The sequence below is a fragment of the Micrasema longulum genome, unplaced genomic scaffold (assembly GCF_059751315.1).
Source record: "Micrasema longulum isolate JH-2025_06_02 unplaced genomic scaffold, ASM5975131v1 h1tg001573l, whole genome shotgun sequence".
NCBI lineage: Eukaryota > Metazoa > Arthropoda > Insecta > Trichoptera > Brachycentridae > Micrasema > Micrasema longulum.
Genome location: NW_028278756.1, coordinates 1,849 through 21,369, shown reverse-complemented (window position 1 = coordinate 21,369; position 19,521 = coordinate 1,849). Strand labels below are relative to the sequence as shown.

The window sequence follows — 19,521 nt, the reverse complement described above, 5'->3', positions numbered from 1 at the left end:
ATTGTAATAATTTATTGCTTGTTTGCTCACTTCGATTGCCATCAGTTGCTTATTTAAAAAACTGCTTATCTATCGTACATAAGTATACAACGAATGATACATTAATTGCGGAATTTGCTAGTATTGTTGAATATAATATGGTAAAATAAATCATGGCATAGAATTTCATGACATTATTGAAAAAGTATATATGTCTATTTTATGAAGTAAAATGTAGAGGGATCACTTTTCATATTGAAAATAATATAAATGGTTTTATCTTCAATTAAATATCTATTTAAATTTAGTTAATCATTGTTTTAATAATTTGTTCAGTACTTCAGCAGTTTTTATTAAGTTTTAAGTTGCACTGAAAGAACTTTAATTATTTCTTTTCTTCTTTCTTTTTAAAACGTTAATTATTTCTTTGTTTGACAATAAAAATACTACGTATTTTGATAACATTGCTTCATTCATTCAATACAATTATTATTTTGAATCTTAATCTATTTATTAAATTATTATTTTTTATAAGAACCAACTCAAATATTCCTTTTCTTATATGAATATTTGAGTATTGAAATGAAATATTGTAATTTACATTTATTTGTAAGAAAAAGAAGACATTATAAATCACTATATTTTGGTAATTCACTTATTGCAGTCCTTTTGGTTTTCAATTGTTCATTTACCAAGCGTTTTCAACTATTTAAAGCAACGGCCTTAGGCAAAACGGCGCTTTAATTTCGAACAACTGTCAAATTTATTTTTGCCCCCCTCCTCCCCCCCTACCCCCTCTCCCGAATCTACAAAAATCTACCGATTTATTTTTCAGAATCTACATTTTTTCGCTTGAACGGGTCTGGCAACGCTGATCTATGGATAAACAACAATTTTAATGTAAAGAGTTCTATACACAAATTTAATCCATCTCTGCGTCTGACCAATACCTACTCTAGTCGGTGTTGGTCTGACCTGTCTGACTAATGAATTATTGACAGACAAAAATGCTACATTTTTCATACGCTAGTGCTGACTAGTTATAGTTCTAAGTTCTACATTATCTCTGCAGTGCTGTCGCTGTCAGTGACGACCGAAATCTGTGGACAATTTACGTTCTACACATGTTTCAGATATTTCGACTTGCGTAAACTGAATTCGCCGGTCTTTCTTTTTGTAGTGTGGTTAACGCTATTCTTATTATAATTTAAATGACAAGAAAGGTTTTATAAATATATCCGCGAACGCTGCTTATCTAAAAAATATAATTAGTGCGCAACTTCATACACGCATTTAATTTAATTAGGTGCTTTAGAAGCACCACGTGTTAATATTGTGCTTAATTCTGTTAAGTTCTGTAAGTGCACCAGTTTTATTAAAACGAAGCCTTTCATTACACCACAATCATCGCAATGGCTGGTATCGAAACTTGCACTGAAGATTTGCGAGACGGTCTTTCGGTTCAAGAATTATTCGCGTCCAGCGAAGGATTGACTTATAATGATTTCTTACTCCTTCCTGGATTCATTGATTTCACTAAAGATGATGTCGACTTGTCGTCGCAGCTAACCAAAAAGATCTTTCTCAAAGCTCCCTTTGTATCCACCCCTATGGACACTGTGACGGAAGCTGACATGGCAATAGCTATGGCACTATGCGGCGGAATCGGAATAATCCACCACAACTGTTCGGCGGAGTACCAAGCCAATGAAGTATTAAAGGTTAAAAAGTACAAACATGGATTTATCAGGGACCCGGTATGTATGGGTCCCAAAAATACCGTAGCCGATGTTATCCTCTATAAAAAGAAAAATGGTTTCACGGGCTACCCTGTTACCGCCAATGGAAAACTCGGAGAAAAACTCATCGGCATAGTTACTTCCAGAGATATCGACTTCAGGGAAAACAGTCCACAATTGCTTCTAGAACAGGTCATGACTCCTATTTCCTCAATGATCACGGCTAATTCTGGAGTCACTCTTCAAGAAGCTAATTCCATATTGGAAAAGAGCAAGAAGGGAAAATTACCAATTGTCAATGAGGCTGGAGAACTCGTGGCGCTGATTGCGCGCACAGATTTGAAGAAAGCGCGCAGCTATCCTAACGCATCCAAAGACTCCAACAAGCAGCTACTAGTCGGGGCAGCTATAGGGACTCGTGAAGAAGACCGGGAGAGATTAAAGCTCCTGCATCACAGCGGGGTGGATGTTATCATTATTGATTCATCTCAGGGAAACTCCATATACCAAATAAAAATGATAAAATATATCAAATCGGAATTTCCCAACATCCAAGTAGTAGGAGGTAATGTTGTGACCCGAATGCAAGCCAAGATGCTCATCGAAGCCGGAGTAGATGCCCTGAGAGTAGGTATGGGAAGTGGTTCCATCTGCATCACCCAGGAAGTGATGGCATGCGGCTGTCCACAGGCCACTGCTGTGTATCAGGTCTCTTCCTATGCCCGGCAATATGGAGTGCCAGTCATCGCAGATGGAGGGATCCAGTCAGTAGGACACATCGTCAAGTCTCTAGCATTGGGAGCTTCTTCAGTAATGATGGGATCTCTGTTGGCCGGAACATCAGAAGCCCCGGGAGAATATTTCTTTTCCGACGGTGTACGGTTGAAGAAATACCGCGGAATGGGAAGTCTCGAGGCCATGGAGCATAAAGATGGTAAAGGAGCGGCCATGAGTCGATATTTTCACAATGAAACAGATAAGCATCGAGTCGCACAAGGAGTTAGTGGAAGCATTGTAGATAAAGGTTCGGTCCTTAGATTTTTGCCATATTTACAGTCTGGTCTTCAACACAGTTGTCAAGATATAGGCGCCAAATCTATTTCTGAATTATTAAAGATGACCTACTCCCAAGAGTTACGCTTCATGCGCCGTACACATTCAGCTCAAATTGAAGGCAATGTTCATGGTCTCTTTTCATATGAGAAACGACTCTACTGAAGCTCATAAACATTTGCTTAAATTCATTATCTATAATCCTTATAGTTATTGCAAATTTTTGTATACCTGAATCTCAGAAGTATCGAGTCTTCAAGAACCTGTACTTACTATTGCACAATTAAATGGATGCCCGGTTAAAACAGAAAGAAATCACAATTTGTAATATGCGTGAAATCCCCAGATTTATCAGCTCTGCATTTAAGCATCCCAAAAAAAACAGTAGCCTTTAAGTACAGTACTCCTCAGAACAAGTTATCCTTGTGAGGAAAACTCTTAAACCAAATATGCGTACAGTGTATCATAATATATAATGTAATAAAAAAGCTAATAATTCTCGTAGCTCCAAAAATCATGTACAGTAATAAAAATATGTCTTTGAATCTACAGATAATTTTTTTCCATTTTAAAGGAGCTGCACAAGATTTTAAGTATTTTCCAAACACTTCTACCATAACTGCTTAAAGTCTTTCTAGGGTTGTAGATAATTGAATCATTTTTTTTTTCGAGTAGGTTAGCATTTTTTGACAATTTACGAACTGAAACATAATATGAATTACATTTTATGCAAAAACATGACTGCCTTAATTTAAAATGCTTGAAATTTCTACCAGTCTGCAAATAAACATTTTTTTAGATTTATGAACAGAGATAAAACACTTAGGTAAACTAGAAAAATTCAATTATATCAGCCTTGTTTCTCAAATATGAATTTAGGAACATTGATAATCTTTGTGGCCCATTTAATAGGAGGTTCTCATTTCTAAGTTAAAATATAAAACCTCGCAAATGTAACAAATATTACTCTATCTTAAACTCTACTTTGTACCATTTAATTTTTGATAAAATTTGTGAATAACACCTCTAAGGAATAATAATATTTTTTTAGAAATCTATGGATATACTGAATTTTACATTTACATTAACTCTAACATTATTAAGCTGTATTTTATGTACATGTCAGTCTTTTTGTACATTGATCTAGTCAGCATCCCGATAGAATCACTGAAAACTGAATATTGATGAATATTACAAAAAAGAAAGTGTTGAGTTTTTATTAAACTATTAATTTTAAACAAATGATTGATCTTTTATTTGTAAGATAGTTAAGTTAATTTGGCTAAATACTTTTTAAATATAAAAATTAAAAATATGAATGCTTTCAATATTTTTGCAAGGTACAAATAAATTTTGAATTCAGTATTTCTGGTTATGGTTTTGGACTATTACTGTTTTATTTAAATAGAGATAGGGCTAAATCGTAATTTTAAAACTACTTGATAACTTGCCGAATATAACGCGACCTATATATATGGAGCAGGAATGAAAGGAAAAATTCACTAATCCCCAACCCTAAATATAACGCAAATGCTTTGTTTAAAAAAACAATTTGAGTAAAAAAACAATACATTATATTCGGCCTATTCTTATTCTGTAGAATGGGGGTCAGTGCTATTTAAGACAGGTTTCCGTAAATTAGTTCTCGCCCTCCAAGCCCAGGTCTTTAAATAGCGATTGGCAGGGGGAGGGTGAGTGTTCTCATAATCCTAAATCTCCCCCTCCAACCCCAGATCCTTAAAGTATCAAGCTATTAGGCAGGGGGCGAGCGCTGTAACATCCTCAGGTTTAACCGGTGGTTCCCCAAGGATGCGACTTCTTTTGTGATATAAAGCATCACATTCACATATAATGTGTATAGGTGTTTCATCATCCGCACTGCGGAACCTACATCTAGAAGAAAGGTGCATTCTAGCAAGGTGTAAATTTAATCCGCAGTGCCCTGTAGGGGCTCTAGTGATAACCCTCACTTGATTTCAGCCAAGCCTCATTAGGTCGAAAGCAAGCCTTTCCGAGTAACCCTTTAGTAGTTCCTCGTATGGTGCTGACCAGATGCATTCTGCCAGAGCATTATGCTCTGCTTCCGGGCCCGTGACCTAAGTTCATTACAAATTGGGGTTGTTTCAGCTCCAGGCCTCGCCAATTCATCAGCTGCCTCGTTACTGTCGATATTTGAGAGTCCAGGTACCTAATTTAGTGTTACTCTGTTGCACTCACCGACACAATTAAGTTCCTGTAGGCAATGTTAATTTAGAACCGATCTCTACCGAGCTCAGTACTTTTAGAGCTGCCGACTATCAGAGAGAATAAAAATTCTTTTGTTTTTATATTGTCTGCGCAAATTTTCATACGCGCAGGGAAAGAGTTACGTTTGGAAGACAGTGGATAGAGCCCTAGGCTATTAGAAAACCTTTTAGCTGGTCTAACTCCATGTATTCCCAAAATTAGATTTTCGATAACTGCTGCAAATTACTCATGGTTTTTAATTAAAACTGACATTCCCCGACTCCATCACACGTAGCATAGTCATATCTGTCTCTCTCTTCACATTGATGTGATAAGAATTTTGGCATGATATCTCTTTCATTGTGTTGTTGGGCTAGAGCATATTGCACCAGTGGCAATGCTGCAGGCCATTATTTGTAAACTGGATAATGCACCGCTACATACCCATTGTTGGGCTTTTTTGTGCCAAGCTATGCATCCATGGGTGACCACAGGTTTTACCGTGGCTGCATTTATCCAAAGTTCAGCCTTTGGTTTTAGAACCCATTTATTACCCACCATGCGGCAGCCATTGCCTAGTATGATCACATGTTGTATGTGTAAATTCCAAGTTAGTCAGAGGAGGCTTAAGAGCAGCTAACTTCCTCCATTTGGTGAATGAGACTGGTTGTTTTGCTGGCATCGACAGAGAGCTTAGTCTTTTAACACCAGCATTCAATTTTCTTAAAGTCTATGTGCACGAGACTCGACATGATACTCGGGCCTATGGTACTCACAATTGAGACCACAAAGTCGTCAACATACCCGTAAGTTACAAGGTGTGCATCATTTCATTCACACAACATCTTCATCAACAATAGACTGTTAGAGTGGCGATAGAACATCGGGCCAATACAATATATTGATTTTTACATTTTGTTATAAAATAAATTATATATATATATATATATATGAAATCCTCAGGAATATCCCACAATTCTCTAGATATAAATGTGTTTTTTTTGTCCATTTCACTTTGTTTAATGTACTTAGATAATTCTCAGCATCGTCCTTGAAATAATATTGATGGTGATACTTAAAATATGAAAGTATATTAACATATATTTCCATAAAATATAAGTAGTTTTCTATCCTATTTACTATGTTGTACTGAATTTTAAACTGTCATATCTCTTGGTGCCATTAAAAACGTTTGTATTATGTATTATGACTGTATTAACCGCACACTACCATTCTACACAAACATGAAAAACATGTTCTGTTCAATAAATTAGAATACTATCTTTTGTTGGATTACTTTTAAAATATGTTATTATTAAAAAAAGTTACTATTGTGTATTTTGTTAACATGGGCAATTTAAAAATCAAATATTATATTTCTCATAGAGAGTAAAATATTGTTGGAGATTGATGTACAACAATGTGCATTGTAGATTTAACAATAAAGTTAAGTACACATACTAGTATCTTGACAGAGAGAGAAATCCTTTTAAGAGAATGTAAAAGTCCAGCATGAATTCTAGGAAAGTATTTTTTTATTAAGAAAAAAGTTTTTTCATACTTTGATTACATATTTTGTAAACATTTACTCCACTACAATAAACTATAAATGGAAAGGTACAAAAAAATATTAATTATTAATAAAAATATGCCCCTTTGAAAAGTGAGCATGTAATATTTTATGCATTGTTTGTTTTTAAAAATGGATTATGCATTTTTTATACATTTGCAAACTTATTGATAGTAAAAATAGTTGTAGGATTACTTACCTTTTTTTATAGTGCAAAATATATTCATGTCATGTTTATAGATTACATAAAAGCAAGGTATGTTTATCTATCTCGAACCTGCAATTATAATATTGAATAACCCAAAATTTCATAAAAAATTACATATGAAAGTGGGTTTTAAGATACTCTTTTATATCATGTTTATACTCATTAATCTCAATTTATGCATAAAATATTCAGATACAGATCGCATTGTATGTATGACATCGAACCTTAGACTTCATTCTCAGAAGTGTAATATGTTTTTTGTCACACTATGAAGGGGGATGTTTTGAAGAATCTATAGAAATGGATTTTTGTGAAATATTTTAATCAAATCGCTACTGCTCTGATTTAGCTTATACCTTGATAAAGCCCAAAAGTGATCCTTGGCTTTGTACTTTACCAGAACTTAATGTATGTGAAAATGAAATGAAAGACATTGTGATATTTAAGTATTTGATATTTATTATTACGAAGTAATATGAAAAAGTACTTAATAACATAAATTGGATTGCAATGAAGCAAACGGTAATAGGAGAATGGTTGGTGAAAGGCTTACTGTAATATAGGAATTCAGTGGTTGCCGTAAATTTACCTTCATTTGAAATATTGAAACTTGTGGAACAACATGCAATATTCTATTTTACTTAAATCTTATGGACAATTAAACTAATTTTTAATTACCAATTCTGAAAGAGAAAGATTTTCTTACAGATTAATACAATGGTTGCATCAGTTGACAATTTTATTATTGATATTTGTCCATTTTTTAAATATGTAGTTTGATTGATTGAACCGTTTAATCATTAGAAAAATGTCATGCATTGTTTTTTAATACTATTTCCAATATTACACGTTAGTGTTTTAAACCATTTTATGTTTTGTGCAGTTCAAATCTAAGATTAAAACTCACATTCCTAAAGAAATTATATTTTTTGTTGTCTTGGAAATAAATGTATATGTATTAAAGTGTTTAGATAAATAAATATATAAAATCACATAAAAGTTATTTCCATCATAAAATAAATTTTTACCTTGGTTTATTATTTCCTTAATAAAAAAGAAAAAATCAAATTTACGATCCACAGTTGATTTACCGCACAGCCAAAATTCATTCTAAATAAATAGGGACAGCCAGAGATTTGGTGACTTACAAAGAACGAGCCCACATCTGATAAGTTTCATAAAAAATTAGAGATGAATATTGTGGTGCTACTAGTTGACCGCTGACATGTTGCCCCTAAACCCCCGAGAGCTTTGCCATCTCTATTATATTGTATGGAATGATTAAAAACTTAATTATCTTCTACAATAAGACTTGTGTAATTTATCAAAGATGTATTGTGTTGAAAGCAATTTATATTGATTTACACAAGAATATTAAAGTAAAAGCACTTACATACCCTACTTTATAATATGTAAAGAAGTGTTCAAAACATTTAGATATTTTTCAAACATCTATCTGGTAAGCATAGAAAACAAAAAGCTTCACATTCAATTAAATGACAGCTTAACATGATAAAGCATATTAATTGAAGACTTTTTTTATTCCAAATAAATCACTTTAACCCCGATTTCATGGGCAGTGAAATTGAGGATAAATCCAACAAATAATAAAAATATAGGAGAAATAACTATTTTTACTAAGGTAAAAAATCAGGCAATTGTTATACACCTCACTCTTTGGGAAAAATTGAATTTGATAAAGGCTACCCATAAAATCAGGTTATGCTCCTAATTTATTCTGCCGTGGTTGATCCACCATTGGCGACGTCTTCGGTTTTGTCATTTTCATTTTTCTCAAATTCCGGTCCAGTCTCTGCATCAATTCCTTCAAAAATTATTTCTTCGGGATCTGGGGCACGTGGCAAGAACTCAACGTCCGGGCAGATCTTGGAGAATATGTCACGACCCTGAAAATTTATTCCATCAAATATAAAACTCGCAATAGATATTGATGACTGAACCTGCATTTATAAAAAGGAGAATGATGAATGATTAGACAAGAGTAAAATACATATTTTATACCTGTTTCACAGCATGGTCGAAATCAAGATCAATATCTGGGCCAGAGCAAAGGTGAATTTTGTCTGAAGATGTATCGCACATTCCTGGTTGACTTGTATCTACCATGTTAAAGTAAAAACTCCACAGCACCTGTGTGATAAATAAAACAATATGTGATAATTAAATATACAGTAAAACTTAAATTATCGGGATTACTGAGCAGGGGCGAATGCTCCTTATAATCGATTATTTGCAGCTTACCATATTTTTTTGACGTCGAAAGTAATGTTTTATGTTACAGTATTATTAGGAAAAAACACATCACCATAAAAATATATTATTTTTCTTGGGTAAGTACAGCGACCAGTTGCGCTTCTATTGGCCAAAATTATTACTACTGGATTACAAGAGATTACTCTGCTGACGAAAAAACACTAATTTAAATACGTCTTAATCCTAAAATTTTAGAATCTTGTTTGAAAAATTACACTTGCGATTACAGTAAAATCTTGAAGCTTTCATTAATGCAATTTAGTCTTTCAATACTTTTTCATAAGGGCTAGTATTCTTTAAAATACATCAATTTGACATACTCGGTAAGGAATACTTTTAAATTATTTAGTTTTTATCTCATTTATTAAGAAATAGTGTTTAATTTCAAGACAAGTTATAATAGTCAGGCTTAAACAAAAATGCACCGGACCGGTATGCTAATGAACTATCCAGTTTTATAAATTACTTTTTCGGCACCTGGCCCAAAACACGGAATAGCTGCGCGGATGGGTCGTTGCTTTCTAATGACAAAGGCGGGGGTTCAAGTCCTTTAGGGGTTCCAATTTTTTTTTGCAATAATGTTTTTTTTAATTGTATTTTTTTTAATCAAATGTTGTGCTACATTAGAAAATATTTTTACTGAAACTATTAGGCGCTGGAGCCATTTGTTATGGATTATTTATCAAATATAAAATAGACTTGTTTTTTATATGTCATACTACCGCTATGGACATTTTATCAGAATTTTCGTAGCTTACCAATTCAAAAACTCACCGCTCGCACTGTTACTGAGTGACAGATTTTATTGATATTGAATATTACTGCGAATTTGAATCACATTTATTTATGCATAACCAGCAAAGTTAATTGCAGAATTTTCTTTTTTTTTCTTTTCTGATAATGATCTGGATATTTGGAAATCCGGATGACTGGAGTTCGGATAAATAAAGTTCTACTGTATAATGGAAAATACATGTTTTTGGCTGTCTATGAAAATAAAATAATGTGCTTTCCAGTATTCAACAACATTTGTTCAATAAATAATTGAATACTAAAGGTATTTTTTTACAACCTATTGAAATCAATTGAAAATAATGAAACCTATGTGTTTAACTTTAAGTTATTTGACAAGAGAGAAAACAAAGTTGTTTCAAACGTAAAATTAGGTTCAATTTTAGTCAAATATAATCTCAAATCTCCTCTTGGACTTTGTAATCGATTTTGTGATTTTTTCTAAATGTGCATTACTGCACTAAAACCCTTCTTTACTAAATGGGAAGAAGAAAGTTTTTTAGTAATTTTACTTATTTCCACAGAAGAGGGTATTAATTTTGAAAACAAACCCAAAAAGCATTATTATCACATTGAATGAATATTATTTTGGCTTCGCAGTCATTTTGTAAGTCAATAAATAAACTGCTCTTTTAAATTTGAACTGACACTTTCTATGTCCAATAAAAATGGATTACCAGCCTCGGGCGGTACAAAACTTTCACTCATAGGTGATATTTTGAACTTTTTTGAATGGACCTTTATTTTATATGAAAAACATGATAGTGAACTTATTTTTCTATATGGACACAATGCCCACTCTATCTTCTTTAAAAATTTAAAAACGCCCCGCCAGAACTTCAAAATGCCCACAAAGAGGCGCTGGCGCCCCGGTTAAGAATCACTGATTTAGATCTTCCTCCTCAAGCTGACATAAACACATGGCAGAGTCCCAGACATTCGACATCTGGATTCTGAACAGGTGAAAACCATTACAACAGTGCCCAATAAAGCTGCATATGTAAGATGTCTCAAATTTGTTAACAGTTGCCTCAAGTCTCTAAATTTTGAATGAGGAAGTTCAGTGGTACAGGGAATTGGCTATAAAAATGTTTTCTCACGCTCAGTAAAAATTAGAGCATTTATTTGTACGGTGAAGTTTCTCAAAATAGTTATTTATTTTCTTGGAATTATTCTTGGATCTTTGTTTTGCAATATGGTGAATTTGCTAAAACTTTCATGGTTTAATGGAATAATGGGCTGCTGCGGTGGTCGATGTGTGGTTCAGTGATTGGAGGTGATTTTTCATGAATCCATACAAAAAAGTCTTCTGGTTCTTTCCAAAATTGAATTTTTTTTGTTCTTGCAATCATTTTCATTACCATCTTAGTGTTTTGACGAAATGTAAGTTTCAAGTGTGTATAGTTTAGAAATATTGATGATTAATATCTAGTTTAATGATAATTAAATTTAAGTTAATATAAGAACATTTATATACCCAGTCCTGCCATAAATACTGTTACACAAGTTCAAAATTCATAAAATGTAAACAATAGCAGGTAGAGACCCGTAACCTTTTTTCAGGTAAAGTACCAACCCTTTTGCTATTGCTATAATTAGTCAGTCATTGAACGCCAACGAGTAAACATGGAGTGGGGTATTAAAGAAAACCGAATAGCTGTAATCGCGTTACACAAAGTTGGGAAGAAGCCGGGAGACATTTTTAGCACCCTAAAACTTTTACGTATGAGTCGCCAGTTTGTGTATCGAACTATTAAGCGGTTCAAGAATATTCAAAGTGCTGAAGACCGACAAAGATCTGGACGTCCTCGAACTGTGCAGACTCCAGGAGCTATTAAGGCTGTCAGAAGCAGAATTCATGGAAATCCTCTATGTAAAACAAAAAATCTTGTCCAGGGAGATAAATATATCGACTCGAAGTATGTTTCGCATCATCAAATCTGTTCTAAAGATGGGGGCTTACCGAAAAAGCACTGGTCATTTGCTTACTACACCTTTAAGGGACATTAGGAAGACTAGAACAAAAAAACTTATTTCACAATACGCGCATAATTTGCATTGCAAAATTCTGTTTTCTGATGAAAAAATATTTAACATCGTAGAAAACTTCAACAAGAAAAATGATCCGAGTGTACGCTCATAGCTCTCGAGAAGCCGCTCAAGTCATTTCAAAAGTTCAAAGAGGTCATCATCCAGCAGCAGTGATGATTTGGTGGGGTGTCTCCTACGAAGGGGTTTCTGAGCTTCATTTTTGTGCGCAGGGTGTGAAGACAAGTGCAAAATCATACCAAGATGACATTCTAGAGAAGGTTGTTAAGCCTCTCAATGACACAATGTTCAATTCGAGACATTGGATCTTCCAGCAAGATTCTGCTTCAGCTCATAAGGCAAATTTTACCCAGTAATGGCTGGAAAACCACATACCGGAGTTTAATCCGCTGGACTACAAATTGTGGTCAGTGTTGGAGACCATGGTCTGTAGCAGACGACATCCAAATTTGGAGAGCTAGAAACGGTCTTTGAAAAAAGCAGTGGCTAATTTTCCAAGGGATATTGTGCGTGCTGCCATTGACAATTGGCCGTCACGTTTAAAAGCCTGTGTGAAGGCAAGAGGACATTTTGAATAAAAAAAAAAAATCAATTAGTGGAATATGCATGTTGGCCTAGTAACGAAAAAAACTTTTGTAAAATTAATTGCTTTTTTGTTATAGTAAAAACAGTTTGTAACAGTATTTATGGCAGAAAAAGGTACTATAATGTACTATTTTAAGACCAAATAAAAAAAAACAAAAAATCATATATCCCTGTGTATTTATTTTATGAGTTTTCGAACTCACAAATATAGATTGTTTATCTGCATAAAAAAAATAAAAAAATAATAGCCAATATAAATAACGAACCTGTGGTTTGCTTTTATCTTCAGAATTCCCAGTGCTGTCTTTATCAGGTGATTCTATAGTGTCACATTGGACAAAATTAAATAATTTTTCTGCATAAACATGCAGATCTTCTTTAGCTGTCTTGCTTTGAGGGCAAGTCATATGAACCAGATCTGTAAATAAAATATTTGAAATGCAATAGGACAAAGAAACGAACATAATTTTTAATCAAATTACATACATACTGTGAAATAATAAACTCCGTTTTATGATTGATAAAGTAATAAGGCAAAGCAATGATGCGCTTAACTGTTCATTCGACATGTGACCTATTTTTATTATTTTTAGAACATTTTATGAAAGTTTCATAATACAACTAAATTATTGAAATGTTATCATTTTCAAGAAAACAGTTATAAATTCAATATTAGACAGCACTAAATTTCCTGCAGAATAAAAATACATTTAAAATTTTGGAATATATTCTTTGAATACTAGGTCAACAAAAAACTCTCGTAATACCCTAACTCTTAAAGTACAGTGCGTAAAATTAAATCGCAACGGAGGTCCTTGTGACCTCGCCGATAACAGCTATTTATTATTATTAAAATTCTTATAAGAAATTAATAAAAATTAGGTATAAGTCATTTGAAACAAACTCCGCTAATAACAGATCTTCAAATGCAATCTATTAAATTAAAGGGACCTACATATAATACAAAAATGAAATTATACTTTATACTCACACAGTCCCTTGGGACAAGAGGAGGTGGATGGTCCTAGTTCAATCACCGTAACAGGATCATTCATCCCCTCCAAGGGAGGGAATTGCAAGAGAGTGAGAGATTCTTTTTCAAATTCCAAGATACTTTTATTGGTAACAAATACCCCCCGAGATATTCCTTTAGTGAAATCAGAATTGGAAAGAAATTCCTTAGGCGCTTTGTCGATGCCCATGACAACATGTTCACAAGAGAGAATTTTGTTGTTACTATGTATTTGGACGCATTTCTTCGGATCAGCATTCTTGTTGATTTCAATCGAGTCAATTGGCCTCTTCAGACAATATATGCCACCAAATACTGCACACAATCTATGGGAAAAATATCACAAACGTTAATAATTATACCAACATTTTTATTTGAGATATTTTCAAAAGTTTCAGCACATTTTGCAAGTACAATTAAACTCCAATCGTCCGGATTTATGAGTGCCAGATTTTATTCTTTTTAAAATAATACAGCGAATTGTAATCACATGTCCAGCAAAGTTAATTGCACAGTTAAATTTAAACTAAAAACATCTCCATTATTTTTCATTTACTGATCTCGGTTTTTGGCAATCCGGATGACTGGAGTTCAGATAAACAGAGTTCCTGTACCTATTTTATGTAGTAAAATTATTAATGATCCGTTTAGCAAATTGTTAACTTTTTTTTCACTTCATCTCATGAAAATCATCCGATGGCAAAATTAAACACTAAGAAATAAGTTATTGCTACTGAAAATAAATATTTATATGCTGAAGTTACAACCAAGTAATGCAACAACTTATCAATCGAATCCTTATTTACATGACAACTAATGAACTAACCACAAAATATGATAGATAAGATACAGAAGGCATTATTTTTTATGTGGTTTTGTTTGCAATTGCTAATCTAAAATCATAATACATTGCACACAAATACTAAATTAACAGCTATATCTGTCATATAATAAATATTTTAACCGATTAGTGATTTTCCTTATTAAACATTTAATATACATATTATGTATTTTAGTTTTTTTGTGATTTTAAACCAAGTCAATTGTATATCAATTATTTATGTCTATATTTTTAGTATGATTTTGAGTGAAACATCTATTGTATTGTACATTTTAATTAATAATTAGAATTTGTTTTTAGTTGTGACAAAGCATTCATTCAATTTCTATAATAACTTGCATGTTCTTTGATATGTAGGTTGATTTCTCAAAAACAATACGCAGTTGTTATCAAAATAGCTACCCACAAGAGCTTAACATAATATTTACACAAAAATTAAAACACCGACAGTTTAAAAATAACTTTTCTCAGTCCGATATGCATTGGTATAACATTCCGATATATTTTATCATTTTTTAAAATGATTTATTTTTAAGCAATGAAAATAATGGGTCCTTACGGGTGTGATATGAAAGACATTTATGACTAATACTTAAGTTTTTTTATTGATGCTATTTCTATGATTAAAATCATTATTTTTATATTTCAGACTGCGAAGTTGAATGTTAAGATTCAGAAATCATCGACAAAAAAAGATATACCATTGCTACAAGTAATAGTTCAAATGTAAGTAATCGGGTTGTTGTCCCTTGGCTAGCATCACTGACTCTCAGATAAGAGGTCCGAGATTCAAACCCCACTCTACCCCAGATTAGATCCCATTTTCTAATAATGGGTTATTTACAACTCGCTGAAAATGGTCCCCAAAATTTAAGTATTTGAGTAAATTATAAAAACGCAAATGCTTTTTTTATCAAAAAAGAAAACAAAAAAATATTTCAGGTATACTTTTGATTGAATATCACAGTCACATTTAGGAGGACTTAAAATAAGACACTAAAGCCCTATACTATCTTATTTGTATCAAATAAAATAATGATAATTGGCATTGTACATGGCCTGAGAACTCAGAAACCAACCTGCAGAAACATTGAGGTAACTCTCCACATCCATACATAGACCACAGGAAAGGAGTGTTTCCGTATCTTCCCAAACTGATAAGGAATCTTTTGCATCTATAAATACCATCGAAACAAGGTGTTGTATCAGTTCCTCCGGCAATAGCGTAGAGTACGTAATGAATTAGATTTCCTGTCAACTTCTTACTTTTAAGAAACTCCAAAAATGTTTTATTTTCCACATCTACAAAATTATAAAATTATTTATAAATGAGCAATGGAAAATTTTGCAATTGAATATTTTATTCTATGAAAATTACCTTTAAATTCTTCATGCTCCTTGGTTTTTTCATATTCTAAAAACGATGTAAGAAGTTTCATTAACATTCGTTTTTCAACAACTGATACATGTTTAGTGGCAAAAACATCAGCACGTGAACATGGAACTGGCTCCAGTACATCACCAATCCATGTTAGGACCCGATTCACACAACGAAATTCTGCATATCTCGCAATATTAGATGAAATCAGTAGCTCTACCAGTTCTCCCCGAGCAAACAGTAGCTAAAAAATCATATAATTAATGTTTCTTTCAAGTGGTTATCAACATTTTACAATAAAGTTTTCAGAGAAATACCAAATTAGGTTTTTATTTTATAAATTACATCTTTCAAAATACATACAACTGTTAGCTAATATTTGAATATTAGCGCCACGTGTACAACTTCCATGATCCACCCCTAGGGGCGACAATGGCGCTCTAGGCAAACCAATAATAATGCGCCAGCTGGCGCATGCGCGGAACGCAGAGAAGAACAAAGGATCGAGTTTGGTGTCACATCCAAAAATATATTATGATTTTGTATCAATCGATTGTGCATTTTTATAAATAAAGATTATTTAGTTAACACTGCATTAAATGTTAGTTTCAATTATGTTTTGTTATTTAACTCTACAAACACAACTTTTTTAAATACAGGCAAAAACAAACTTAGAAAAAAAACATTAAAGTGATTTCAAATATAGGCAGTAATATTTCTTAAACAAAATAACTATGTACTTAAATAAAAGGAGTTGTATGTACAATGTATATACATACTTCGTTATCTGATAAAAAAATTATATTTTATAAATTTTGAGTTTAAACTTATGTTATTTGTTTATATTTTATATGATAATATAATATACCTTCGGTGCTAAGTCAACATTGAATTTACGGTACTCATTTTTCACTTTATTTTGGGACCACATTATTTTAGGTGATTCTTTAGCAGTTCCCTCTGCTGACTTAGTTTCAGAAGAATCACCTTTCTCCAGACTTAAATTCTTAACTTCTTTGTCTATATCTTCCTCTTTGTTAGATCTGAAAATACACATATTAGATAAAACAAAAATGTCTAAAGTTTACTGAAAGAAAATTTCGTCCTCTGCCTCATAATAATAAATACGGAAAAGTGAAAAATTAATTTTCAATGCAGATAATTAGATGTGCCTATTTGATAGAGAAATGAAATGAGGGATGAAAACAAATTATTCAATTTATTTATTGTGTTATTGCTTAATTAGTAGAATTCTACAGTCGATAGAGTATATTTGGATTAGTACACCTACTCCTCGGGAATCCTACAAGGCTCTCGCCTAGGATCATTGTTATTTATATTATATTATATAAATGACATTGGTGATTGTATAAAATATTCTAAATTATTATTTTTTGCTGATATTGCAATTTTTTTTTTACTGGTTCCTGCGACATGCTTCAGATTTACAAAAAATCTACTACTACCGTCACACCATTTCCCTGTAAGGTTATTCTGACACACACTCTTAGCTTCTTCCACATTCATACTTCAAACATCTTGTCATACATGCCCTTCGGTTGGGTCCGCTTTTGACTGCATCTCTCTGTCTGTTTATCTGGTCACGCAGCATCTTCCTTGGTCATCCTCATCTTATGTTTACTGTGCATTCTTGTCATTTTTTTCGCTATCTGTTTTACTATTATTTCGTCATACATTTGTTCTACATAAGTATCCTTAACTCGTAAATGTAACTAAATTATATATTTAATTATGATACAAGATTATTATGTTAATTCCATTTTGTTAAATAATGTGGATGAAGTTAAGGACTTGGGAGTAATATTGGATGAGAAATTGAGTTTTGTAAATCATATGATATTATTATATTAAAGAATTTTTCAAAGAGCATACTATAAAATGCTACAATTTGTAAGTTGAGTGTCAAAACCAATTAGCGACATAAACGTTTGATTAATATTCTATTTTTAATATCAAAAACATTTTTCACTTTGTGGTATGACATTTTACACTACTTGTTTGTACAAATTTTGAAACAAATAATATTATTTATTTACGCAGTCTGCTTGAATTCCGTTAAATTATATGGAACCCTATTTATGATTTTCACACAAAAAGAATTGAAAACATACAACATAAAATTATTAATGAACAAAACAATAATCAATTTTCAAACTCTGTAACTGCAGAAAAAAATGCGGAATTTACTTTCAAAGATCGACAAATTTTTAAGACCAGGTATATATGTATATAAAATTTAGAATTTTATTTTGTTTTAAAAAGGAATAACCCACTAAGCCTCTATATAGAGGCTTGTCAACAGGTGGTATAGAGAGGATATGGAAGAAGGTAATGAAAAATACACCACAACACCCAGACCAATCGATAAAAAAATCTTTCGTGGATTTCTCTCTTGCAACTGGCGAGAATCGACCCCCTGTTGGCCGCCTAACTAACTGCGCCACGGTGCCTGTCATAACAAAATAGATTCCACTGAACTATTATCTTTTATACAATTTGGAATACCCAGATTCAATAGTGGATTTACACACCTTTTTATCATCGCTACAACAATCAAATCTAGGTAATAAATAATATATTGATCGAGTTTGCTCATCATATAATACATTTTGTCGGCCTCATAGTGTAATGGTCAGCGTGTTGGCCTACCATACGAGAGGTCTCCGGTTCGATTCCCGACATGGTTGATATGAAATAATTATTTGAAAGGTGTTTTCACACTAGAATATTTCATAGTCCCTGGACTGGTACCTGAAGTGTAAGACTGATCATCTTACCTTCATGTAACAAAAAATGATAAAGATATGCTGCGATTGGTGTACCAATGTAGTGCCCTATGCACCATCAGGTGCGGAAAGGGAATGATGATGATAATACATAATACAACTTTTCTATGACACTTAACATAATTTTCAAAAACATGTGAAAATTTCAATAAAGACAAAAAAATATATAATTAATTTTCTTACAATTTATTTTTGTATTTTTTTTTTATATATAAGTTTTCTTACGACTCCTTTTATTCTCTCTTCCTTCCCCACTTTCCCATCCCATTTTTTCAATACCATATTCTTTTACTCAGTGAACTGTATGTTGTTTTATATTTTTGTTCCCACATCTTACTTTATATCCTGTACTAATTGGTCTAGTTATTTGTACTTTGTACGTATTATTTTTTTTATTCACAATTTATAACATTAATGTAAATAATGAATGCTGTTGATCTTGTACTATTTTTATTATTCTTTGACTTGATACAAAATTATTTTTTGTTTAAAAAAGATTTATCTTTAATTTCGCAGACTTAAAAGTAAATACGAAAAAATAAACTCTTACTCTTTGATATACCACTGATCTTCCACATTGAAGATTCCAAAATCTCCTTTAGAATAAACCTTTCCTTTGGCATCTTCTACCAGCTTCTGCAATCCCTCAAAGTTGAAAGAAGCCCATAATCCTCCATAGAAATCACTGGAGTCAAGATGTAACACACTTTTCCCAATTCTACTGGCTGCAGCCGCTACTATGGACTCCGTCATACCTTTAAACAAAAACCAATGATAATTTTAACAAACTAAAATTTAGCTACCAATGGTTTAATTATTGATATTTACACATTCTTATTAAAACAAACATATCCTTTACTTACTAGGGTTACTGTACCAAGGAAACATTTTACAAATTTATGTGAATATTACAGAAGCATATTAAAAATAATACCATCATTAAAAATAAAAATAAATACTATATCAAGGCTGTTTAACAAACTTCCTGCCAATATGAGGTGCTCTACC

The 19,521-nt window shown here is 32.5% G+C and overlaps 2 protein-coding genes across 2 annotated transcripts; one reads left to right on the top strand and one right to left on the bottom strand.

Annotated features, from left to right (window-relative positions):
- Positions 1–1,027: 1,027 nt before the first annotated feature.
- ras (Inosine-5'-monophosphate dehydrogenase ras) lies at positions 1,028–4,013 on the top strand. The gene has a single exon (XM_088236574.1). The coding sequence runs from the start codon at positions 1,392–1,394 to the stop codon at positions 2,934–2,936; it is 1,545 nt and encodes a 514-aa protein (XP_088092700.1). The 5' UTR covers positions 1,028–1,391; the 3' UTR covers positions 2,937–4,013.
- Positions 4,014–7,211: 3,198 nt separating this feature from the next.
- On the bottom strand, positions 7,212–19,285 carry Rep (Rab escort protein). The gene is made up of 8 exons (XM_088236573.1): positions 19,064–19,285; positions 16,575–16,749; positions 15,707–15,950; positions 15,408–15,630; positions 13,467–13,813; positions 12,742–12,893; positions 8,798–8,926; positions 7,212–8,682 (listed from the first exon to the last, which is right to left on the bottom strand). The coding sequence occupies exons 1-8, from the start codon at positions 19,264–19,266 to the stop codon at positions 8,509–8,511; spliced, it is 1,647 nt and encodes a 548-aa protein (XP_088092699.1). The 5' UTR covers positions 19,267–19,285; the 3' UTR covers positions 7,212–8,508.
- Positions 19,286–19,521: the final 236 nt, after the last annotated feature.

What these genes read in the sequence shown, in the direction of transcription:
- ras (XM_088236574.1), top strand. Translation starts at nt 1,392, where the DNA reads ATGGCTGGTATCGAAACTTGCACTGAAGATTTGCGAGACGGTCTTTCG.
- Rep (XM_088236573.1), bottom strand. Translation starts at nt 19,266, where the DNA reads ATGACGGAGTCCATAGTAGCGGCTGCAGCCAGTAGAATTGGGAAAAGT. An exon ending in CTCTTGTCCCAAGGGACTGT is followed by an intron (nt 12,894 to 13,466) that starts GTGAGTATAAAG and finishes TTTTATTTACAG; the next exon opens with ATCTGGTTCATATGACTTGC. An exon ending in AAGATAAAAGCAAACCACAG is followed by an intron (nt 8,927 to 12,741) that starts GTTCGTTATTTA and finishes TTTATCACACAG; the next exon opens with GTGCTGTGGAGTTTTTACTT.